At 44.4% G+C, this 11,010-nt stretch overlaps 1 protein-coding gene across 6 annotated transcripts in view; it reads right to left on the reverse strand.

Annotated features, from left to right (window-relative positions):
* The window catches only part of Brca1 (BRCA1 DNA repair associated), an 87,691-nt gene that overhangs the window by 6,364 nt on the left and 70,317 nt on the right, over positions 1-11,010 (reverse strand). For all 6 annotated transcript variants that reach the window (XM_029557419.1, XM_029557417.1, XM_029557418.1 and 3 more), the window contains 3 exons: positions 10,372-10,449; positions 9,862-9,902; positions 2,988-3,068 (listed from right to left, as the gene is read on the reverse strand). In XM_029557419.1, coding sequence (XP_029413279.1) covers positions 2,988-3,068; positions 9,862-9,902; positions 10,372-10,449 — 200 coding nt within the window. The remainder of the gene's footprint in view (positions 1-2,987; positions 3,069-9,861; positions 9,903-10,371; positions 10,450-11,010) is intronic.

Consider the following 11,010-nt stretch of genomic DNA (forward strand, 5'->3'; position numbering starts at 1 on the left):
GGGGGAGGGGGAGGGAGAGTGTGTGAGAGAGAGAGAGAGAGAGAGAGAGAGAGAGAGAGAGAGAGAGAGAGAGAGAGAATGAATATGTCACGTGTGTATGTATTCCCAGAGGCCAGAAGAGGGCTTTGGATTCCTTGGAGTTGCAGGTGGTTAGTTGTAAGCTACCTGATGTGGGTGCTGAAACCAAACACTCAGGTAGCTCTGGAAGAGTAGCAAGCACTCTTAACCACTGAGCCATCTCTCTAGTCCCCCTGCCCTTTATTGAGATGGTCTCACATTGGCCAGGCTGGCGTGTGTATGTATTCCCAGAGGCCAGAAGAGGGCTTTGGATTCCTTGGAGTTGCAGGTGGTTAGTTGTAAGCTACCTGATGTGGGTGCTGAAACCAAACACTCAGGTAGCTCTGGAAGAGTAGCAAGCACTCTTAACCACTGAGCCATCTCTCTAGTCCCCCTGCCCTTTATTGAGATGGTCTCACATTGGCCAGGCTGGCCTCAAACTTGCACTGTAAGCTGGGCTTGAACTCCTGATCCTGTTGCCACTACCTCCCAAGTACTAGAATGAGAGGAATGCACGATGTCCAGCAGATTACGGGTTTTTATTAAAAAAGATACAGACCACACCCCCCCACCCTTCCACCCCCCGCCGCCTAAAAAAAAACCTTTCTTTACTACCTGACAATTTCTGTGTTCCTTCCAGGAGACAGTCAGTCCAATATTCTCAACTCTCGATTTAAGATATTACTGAACTGTATTTGAAGTTGATCTGCATTCTATAGTCCTTTTTTTCAGTTGTTGGTCTTTTTGAGACAGGGTCTCTCTATAGTCTCAGATGGTCTGAGATTTACTATGTAGACCAGGCTGTTGTCCATCTCACAGAGATCTGCCTGCCTCTGCCTCCCAAGTGCTGGGACTAAAGGTATGTGCCATCACACCTGGATTGGATGGATATATTTTTATTTATCATTTTGGGTAACTCTCATTCTCTTGATCCTCTTCCTACCATCCCATGTCACTAAAATAAACTGTCTAGGTCTAAATATCACCTAGACTCAGACTGAGATAGAGAAAAATTGGGGGTTAATAACACAGATAGCCTTATAGAAAACAGCATCCCCCAAACATACTTCGAAGGCAGAGGGGAAAAAAAAAGGACAGCAGGCAGTGTGTGGTGGTGCACGTCTTTAATCCTGGAAGAGGCAGGAGGATTTCTGTGAGTTCAAGGTCAGCCTAGTCTACATAGCAAGCTTTAGGCAAGTCAGAGTTACACAGTGAGACTGTCTCAAAAAAAAAAAAAAAAAAGACAGGACAAATCTGTTTTTGTCTATAGTGAGTGTTTTACCAGTGCCAATCTCCCTATCTGTATATATAAAATGGATCTCAGTTTGTTGACAGGACCTAGATGCCCATAAATGCCAAAAGTTCTCCCCAGGCAACCAGTTGGAGCCAAATGCTGCCTTGAAAAGTATAAAAGATTAGGAATTTCCATATTCAGGCTGTCAGGCTGACACTTACTGATGAGAATGCCTAGTTATGGGATAAGGAATGTGAAGTTCACTTCTACAAGTGCTTTTCTATGTTACTACTTTGACCAAGCACTTTCCATCATTGCTATGCTGAATGTAAGAGAAATCCCAATGCACTGGGATTTCCTTTGAGGAAGAAGGGACCCAGGGCTACTTCTGCTGAAATCCAGCAGGGTAAAAACAAATGGTTGGCACACAGGGAGCGCCCTGGGTGAAGGCAGAAGTATGAAGTAGGGCAAGCAGCTTCTCTTGGCATCCAGAGTAGTGATCTGATAGACTCAAGAGTGAGGATGGGCTGATCCCAAGGGTTCAGAACCTAGGTTAGATTTGTGTTATGATCCATTTCCAAAGCAGTTTTCCTTAGAAACACTACCTCTACTAGTCTCCTCTCAAGTTTCTGTGAAGGCACAGAAGGCACTTCGTATGGGAATGTTCGGAAACATGTGGTGGTGCACACTTGAAAAAGAAGAAAAACAAACTGGGAACCCAAGTAGTCATCTAGTAACCTGAGAAAGTAGTTAGCTCAGGCCCATCAGGCAGGTGTGAAATCTCCCTTCGACTTCTGCCTGCTCTGAAGAGAATGTAGTTCTGGTTGTGTCACCTGTTGCAATATGATCTGGGGAAAAATCACTGTTGTACAGTTGTTGGAATAATCAGTTTTTCTCCTGAGAAACCATCTATAACGACCTAAAAGCATGACATTGTCAAGAATTTAGATTTGGAGCTGGAGTGCCTGGGTTCAACTTCTAATTCTCTCACTAGCTAAGTGACCTTGGGGAATTTAACCTATCTAAGATTCAATTTTCTCATATGTAAAAAATAGGTGATCAAAGCCAGGCGTGGTGGCACATGCCTTTAATCCCAGCACTTGGGAGGCAGAGGCAGGCAGATCTCTGTGAGTTCGAGGCCAGCCTGGTCCACATAGTTCCAGGACAGCTGAGGCTACAGGGAGACCCTGTCTCAAAAAAAAGGTGATCATAGAGGTGCTGGAAAATTGCTAGTTAAAACATGTTATAGATTAGAGCAACCCCTGGCATACAGCAAACATAACTGCTAGCTACTGTTGATTATGAATCACTTCCTCTTCTACGTGTCCACAGGTTGCACCAGGTACTCCCTACTTTCAGTACCTACCACACTGCTTTAGAAGCAGTGAAGCAGAAAGAGCAAAGGTTTTTAGGTTCTCATCCCTGAAATCCAAGCTCTACCACTGCCAGCTGAGATTTGAACCTCAGACTGCAATCCAAACAACAGCCACTGTCAGGTGTTCTTACTGCTGAGGCAAAAATTATCAGTTTGCCTTGTCAGGCTGAGAGAACTACAACAATGAGATGGTGCCACTGCCCAGTCAGTGCTATAGCAACAAGCACGCAATGTGCCCCACAGGTGAAGACCAGCCCCACCAACGCATTTGGCTGTAGAGCTGTGGCTGGGGTTTCTAGCCACATGAGGGATCGGCTTTACCTTCTCCTGGGATTCTCTTGATCGTCTGGGACCTTGGTGATTTCTTCCATTCACGACATCTCCTCTGACTTCAAATTCTTGCTGAAAGAAACCAAACCTTAAACACTAATCAGGGGAGTGGAGAGGTGGCTCAGTGGTTAAGAGTGTATACCGATTTTGCTGAGGACTTGAGTTTGGTTCTAGCGTTCAAGTTTGGCAGTTCTCAACAACCTTTAACTCTAGCTGCAAGGGCATCAAACTTTAGCTGCTTTTGGCCTCTGAGGGCACCTGCACTCAGGTGCACATACCCTCACACACAATTAAAAATAAAAATAATACTGAGTATGCTGCTACACACCTTAAATCCCAACACTCAGGAAGCAGAAGCAGGCAGATCTCTGTGAGTTCAAGACCAGCCTGGGTCTATAGAAGGAGTGACAGGTCAGCCAGTGCGACACAGTGAGACCCTGTTTCAAAAATCCAACCAACCAACCAACCAACCAACCAACCATGAATTGCCAGTTGTGACCAAAAATAAGTAAACGATTTTTTTTTGGTGGATCAGATGAAATGATCAGGATCGCAGCTGTTCCATATGCATGAAGTCAAAATGGTAAAACAGGGCCAGCGAGATGGCTCAGTAAGAAAAGAGCTTGTCATGACGCTTGACAACCAGAGCATTAACAATACAAGCTAGGGGCTGGCAAGATGGCTTCCAGGCAAAGAACCGACTCCTACTGTTCTCTGACCTCCACAGGTGTGGTGCAGACACCCTCTCCATCAAATAAATAAAGGCTAAAATATATAAAAAAGAGTGTAACCACAGGCTATTAGTATCTTTTTTTTTTTGGTCTTTTTGACACAGGGTCTCCCTGTAGCCACAGCTGGCCTGGATTCACTATGGAGACCAGGCTGGACTTGAACTCACAGAGATCCGCCTGCCTCTGGCCTCTGAGTACTGGGAATAAAGGTGTGTGCCACCACGCCCCACTACCACAGGCTATTATTACTAAGGGAAAGAATACCTACCTAACATTTCCTAGCCACTTGAATGACAAGAGTCTAGTAGTATATTTTCCATTTACTTGAAGATGAGTTCCATATTTACAGCCCTAATTGTATCTTTGAACTTAAAATGTATCCCACTACTTACTTAACCTCTGTATCCATATGTCTAGTATAAATGTCAAAATATACTCATCTAAGAGCTTAGGATGTTGCTCCTGCCTCTTATCTCCATTCTCCCAATGTATTCCTCACTTACCACTAACATCACTCCACTAACATCACTCCCCTGTTTCCTTCTGTGTCTCTTTTCACTCTCCTTCCTTCCTTCTTTAGTTTGTTGTTTCTTTCTTTTCTTTTTTTGAAGGCAGGGTATAATTATTCTTTAGTCTAGGCTAGTCTAGTCTTTTCGGGGGGCTCCAGTTCCAGTGGATCCGATGCACTCTTCTGTCCTCCATGGGCACTCTAAGACATAGGTACACTCACATACAGGTAGGCATAATCTCACATACATAAAATAAAAATGAATTAAAACAAGATTTATTAGCCAGGCATGGTGATGCATGTCTGTAGTCCCAGCACTTTGCAGGCAGAGGTAGGTGGGTCTCTGTGAGTTCAAGGCCAGCCTGGTCTACATAGTGAGTTCCAGGTCAGCTGGGGCTACAGGGAGACCCTGTCTCAAAAAAAACAAAAAAAAAAAAAAAAACAACAGCAACAAAAAAACCACCAAACCAAACCAAAACAAGATTTATTTTACTTTTAGTTATGTGTATATGTGTAGGTCTCTGTGTGAGTATGTGCTGGTGCCTGTGGAGGCCAGAGGTGGTGGATTCTTCTGGAGTTGGAGTTGTGAGCTTCCCAACATAGATGGTGGGAATCAAATTGGGTTCTCTGTACATAGTGAGACCCTGTCTCAAAAACCAAAAACAGAGGCTGGAGAGATGGCTCAGTGGTTAAGAACACTGGCTGCTCTTGCCAAAGACCCAGGTTCGATACCCAGTACCCACATGGCAGCTAACAACTGCCCTAACTCCAGGTCTAAGTTCTGATACCCTCTTCTGACCGCTGCAGGTATTGCACAACATAAGTGCACTTACATACATGCAGGCAATACACTCATATACATAAAAGTAAGATAAACTAAAAATAATAAGCCCAGCATGGTGGCACATGCCTTTAATCCCAGCACTCAGGAGGCAGAGGAAGGCGGATCTCTGTGAGTTCGAGGCCAGCCAGGTGTACGTAGTGAGTTCCAGGCCAGCTGAGGCTACAGGGAGGCCCTGTCTCAAAAACACCAAAAATATAAATAAACGACAACAACAACAAAAAAACCCAAAAGGGGCTGGAGAGATGGCTCAGTGGTTAAGAGCTCTGACTGTTCTTGCAGAAGACCCAGGTTCAAATCCCAGCACCCACATGGCAGCTAACAACTGTCCCTAACTCCAGTTCCAGGGGATCCGACAACCTCTTCGTTCCTCCACGGGCACTGCATGACACCGGTGCACTTACATACATGCAGGCAATACACACATACACATAAAATAAAAATAATACATAAAATTAAAATAAAACAAAACAAAATACCCCCCAAAATTCAGAGGCAGAAGGATCTTTGTGAATTCAAAGCCAGTCTGATCTACATAGAGTGTTCCAGGCCAGGAAAGTCTACATAGTTAAGGCTGTGTCCTGTACAAGAGCAGTATGAGTTAAGGGTTGAACCATCTCTCTAGTCCAATGGCTTAATATTTTTAATTCTCTAAATTTAATGATTTTGTTTTTATGTACATATGTGCAGCTGTATGTCAGTGCCTGAGGAAGCCAGAAGAAGGCGTTGGATCCCCTGGAGTCGGAGTTACAGGTTGCTGTGAGCCAACCAGTGTGGACTCTAGGAACTAAATCTGGGATTTCTGCAAGGGTAGCAAGCAAGCACAAAGTCAGGTGCGGTGGCGCATGCCTTTAGTCCCACCCTGGCCTACATAGTTCCCAGCCAGCTGGGGTTCCTGTCTCAAAAAGACCAAAAAAAAAAAAAAAAGTAGCAAGCGTGCTTAACTGCTAAGCCATTTCTTCTCTAGCCCCAAAATCCAATCTAGGACCAAGTCCTAGTTCCCAACCAATTTATTATTATTGTTAATGTTGTTTTGAGACAGAGTATTACTATGTAGCACCAACTGGCCTGAAATTCACTACATAGATCAGGCTGGCCTTGAACTCACAGATATCTGCCTGCCTCTGCCTCTTGAGTGCTAAAGGTGTGCGCCACCATGCCTGGCTATTATCATCTTAGTTGCATCTATTTGTGTGTGTGGAAGTGGCATGCATGCCATGGCACACATGTGAAGGTATCAGAGGATATCATGTAGAAGTCAGTTTTCTTCAATCATGTGGATCCTGGGGATTAAACTCAGTTTGTTAGGCTTGGCAACAAGTACCTTTATTTGCTGAGTCATTTTTCTGGTCCCCAATTTATTATTACTGTATATGTGTGAGACATGTGTGGTACAACATGCACATGGAAGTCAGAAGACAACTTTTCAGGAGTTGGTTTTCTCCTAGGGAGCAATTTCAGGTATTTAGGTTTCCTTGATAAGTGCTTTTACCCACTGAACCATTTCTCCAGTCCCCTAAGTCAATTTAAGAAATTAAAAAATAGGCCAGGCTTGGTGACACATGCCTTTAATCTTAGCACTTCAGAGGCAGAGGCAGGCGGATCTGTGAGTTCAAGGCCAGCCTGGTCCACATAGTGAGTTCCAGGTCAGCTGGGGCTACAGGGAGACCCTGTCTCAAAAAGACCAAAAAACAAAAGCAAAAAATGCAAATTCTTACTATGGCTTAACACTAAACTTTACCTGGCCAGGCGTGGTGGTGCACGCCTTTAATCCCAGCCCTTGGGAGGCAGAGGCAGGCAGATCTCTGAGTTCAAGGCTAGCCTGGTCTGCATAGCGACTCCCAGGCTGGCTGGAGCTACCAGGAGACCCTGTCTCAAAAAAAAAAAAAACAAAAAAACCCCAAAGAAAACCCCATTAAACTTTACCTGACCTAGCACTTGTCCCTACACATAATTCACCAATTCCTATTCTTCAACTATAATGGTCTATTTTTCTTTCTTTTGGTCTTTTTGAGACAGGTCTCCCTGTAGCTCCAACTATGTAGACCAGGCTGGCCTCAAAGTCACAGAGATCCACCTGCCTCTGCCTTCCAAGTGCTGGGATTAAAGGCATGCAACACGATGCCCGGCGGTCTATTTTTCTTTAATAAACCAAACTCATTCCTGTATTAAGACCTTTATGCATTCTGTTCCAGTCTATAGAGTTGTTCCCTCCATTTTTCAAAGACAATTCATTTTCATCATTCAGCTCTCAGCTCTGTTTTTCAGAAAGACCTTTCCTGGTCTCCTTAAGTGACGTAGTTAGCCCCTCACCTCAAACAACACTGGTTTGTGTTCATCACAACATTTATTGGTATCTTAAATCCATCCATTTATTATATATCTCCCCTGACTAGAACATCTAGCACTCCAGAGCAGGGACTTTGTCAATCTCGTTTACTGTGGTAGTCCTAAAATTTGACACATAATGGGCTCCCACTGGTCACTACATGAAAAACCAACAAAATGCCATTTAATTAATTATGAAGATGCTGAATAGTATATTAGTTTAATTTTATTTTGCCTGACCTATTGTCAACAGCAGCTTCAACTGTTCTAAAATTATTCTTCCTCCTACACTCTTATTTACCTCTCACTGTTCTCAGTATCATAAACCAACATCTCTTTGAAAGAAACTAATTTCTGAACAGACACATTTGCATACACATATTGTCTTTTTGAAACAGGGTCTCCCTGTAGCCCAAGCTGTCCTGGAACTCACTATGTAGACCAGGCTGGCCTTGAACTCACAGAGATCTGCCCGCCTCTGCCTCCCAAGTGCTGGGACTATAGGCATGTGCCAACATGCCTGGCTAAATATATATTTTTTTGAGTCAGAGTTTCACTTAAGTCTATGATGGCTTTGAATTGACTATGTGATTGAGGATGACTCTGAACTTCTGATTCTGATTTTTTTGAGACAGGGTCTCCCTGTAGCGTTGGCTGGCCTAGAACTTGATATATAGACCAGGCTGGTCTGGAACTCAATGGAGATCCTCCGGACTCTGCCTCCCAAATGCTGGGATTAAAGGGGTGCACCAACATGCCCACCATAGCCCCAAGTTTTTAGAAGTGCTGGGGATCAAACTCAGGGTCTCATGCATATTAGGCAAGTGTTCTTCCAAGTGAGCCACATTTCTACCCCAAGCCTTTTTCTTTTTTTTAAAACTTATTTTTGGGGCTGGAGAGATGGCTCAGCAGTTAAGAACACTGGCTGTTCTTGCAGAAGACCTGGGTTTAAATCCCAGCAACCACATAGCAGCTAACAACTGTCTTTAACTCCAGTTCCAGGAGATGATGGCCTCTTCTGTTCTCGCAGAAGACCTGGGTTCAAATCCCAGCACTCACATGGCAGCTAACAACTGTCTGTAACTCCAGTAGCAGATCCAACGACGTCTTCTGTCCTCCGAGAGCATTGCACACAACACAGGCATGTAGTTAAGTACACTACCCTTGTACAATGCTCGCGGAAGCCAGAAGAGGGTATTAGAGCTCTTAGAACTAGAGCTATGAGCCACTGTTAGCTGCCTTGTGGGTGCTGGGAATTGAACCCAGGTCCTCTACAAGAGCAGCTAGTGCTCTTAACTGCTGAGTCATTTCTTACCCTCAGCCAAGTCTTTTTCCTTTAACAATGGTGAATAACCAGTCTCCTACAAAGGCATACACATATAAGAGTCAGGCAGAGCTGAGTGTGGTAGAATATACCTACAATCCCAGAACTCAGGAGGCAGAGGCAGGAGGAGGATCACATAGAGGGGCCAGCCTAAGCTGCATGAGACGGGCGGGGAGCGGGGGGGCGCTGGGTGTGGTGACACAGTTCTTTAACCCCAGCACTTGGGACGTAAAAGCGGGTAGATCTCTGTGAGTTCAAGGCCCAGTCTAGAGTGAGTTCCAAGACAGCCAGAGCTAAAAAAAAAGATTCAGGGGAGCCTATTTCCTTTTCCCCATTTTTTCTTTTTTCTTTTGGAGACAGGCTCTTATTATATAGGCTGGCCTGGAACTATGTAGTTGTGGCAGGCCACAACTCCCAATTCTCTGCCACAGCGCAAGTGCTGGGATTACAAATATGCATTCTACACAGGTTCTGGGAGTAGCTCATTTCTTGTCCCTATAAATTTTTCCTTTTGTAAGTTTCTTCTCTCTAAAGACAAGACTGCTTTTTTAGAAACCTAGAATGAGGGGCTGGAGAGATGGCTCAGTGGTTAAGAACACTAGTTGTTCTTGCAGAAGACCCAGGTTCGGATCCCAGCACCCACATTGCCAGCTAACAACTGTCTGCAACTCCCAGGGGATCTGACAGCCTTTCTGTCTTCCACGGGCATTGTACAACATGGGTGCACTTACCTACATGCAGTCAATACATGCATACACATAAAAATAATAAATAAAACATTAAAAAAAAAGAAACAGAATGAATGAAATGAGGACATAGAATTTCCTGGTCTGCTCTGCATTATCCTTATTATTATTATTTTTGTGAGACAGGGTCTCCCTGCTGTCATAGCTGTCCCAGAACCCACTATTGTAGACTAGGCTGGCTTCAGTCTTACAGAGATCCGCCTGCCTCTGCCTCCTCAGTGCTGGGATAAAAGGGGTGCATTACCACACCCACCTCTATATCACTCTTAATTGTCCCCTTTGTCAAGGAAAAGAGCTTTGTACTGATAGAGGGAAGCAGATACATGTTTCCTGACTGCAACACCAATACCAAGTGTCTCTGATTAGTTTGTATCACTGGGTACCTACCTCATTCAAAAGTTTCCTTTTTTTAATAGACTGGATCACCCCTAAAGAGAACACAGAAAAGACAGGTCACACAGACAGAACAGTATGCTCCTTTTGTGGAGGTGGGGAGTTCAGTGACTCACAACAGAGAACAGGTAAAAGGTTCCTTCCCTCTGAAGTGACAGCTCTTTAATAAGGCTTGTGGCAGAAATTTCCTTCTGGAGACAGTTGATGCTTAATTTAAACATTATAAAAGTGCCTGCTGCACATGGATTCCTGCCTACTATTAAATAAATCCCTACTTCAGACACTAGGAGATTAGGTCCTGTTAGTTATAAAAGAAATCCATTTTCTCATATCACCAGTTTATCTGAAGAAAGCAATAAGCATTAACGCTAGTTCTGTGTTGCTATTATAGACCTTTTAGTAATCCAGACTTAGCATCAGCAAAAACCTCAGGTGTTAAAATGTTAGGCGTAAAAATGCAATTCTGAGGTATTGGGGAGAGCAGAGAAACTGTATTGTACTTACAGAGATAGCTAACTATCCATTTTCCTCTGGCAATTCCCATAAAATATTTCAGTGTCCGTTCACACACAAACTCAGCATCTGCAGAATGAAAAGCATCCAAAGGATTAGAAAGAAACAAAGTAGGAGGTGCTGCCCTAAGAAGCTGGAGCCCCAGCTCTTGCTCTCAAGATCAGTCCAGATTGATGCTTCTCACACCCCAAGAGGTAAAGTCAGAAGGTGGTAGCACCACTAATTGAAAATAGCAGGTGTGGGTCTTTGGAAGCCTGGAAGAGGCAGGCAGGCACAGGACCAGAGGAATTGCATGCCTCCCTTTGCAATGGCCAGGCTAGCTAAAGAGCCTAATCCTATGTTTAAGAAATTAGCCCTGGGCTGGATGTGGTGGCACACGCCTTTAATCCCAGCACCTGGGAGGCAGAGGCAGACGGATCTCTATGAGTTCAAGGCCAGCCTGGTCTACATAATGAGTTCCAGGACAGTTGGGGCGACAGAGAGACCCTGTTTCAAAAAGACCCCCCCCAAAAAATCCATTTCAAAATTTACTTGTGTTCCGGGGCTGGAGAGATGGCTCAGCTGTTAAGAACACTGACTGCTTTTGCAGAGGACCTGGGTTTGATTCCCAGCACCCACATGGCAGCTAAC

Source organism: Nannospalax galili, unplaced genomic scaffold (assembly GCF_000622305.1).
Source record: "Nannospalax galili isolate Female #2095 unplaced genomic scaffold, S.galili_v1.0 scaffold1288, whole genome shotgun sequence".
Taxonomy (NCBI): domain Eukaryota; kingdom Metazoa; phylum Chordata; class Mammalia; order Rodentia; family Spalacidae; genus Nannospalax; species Nannospalax galili.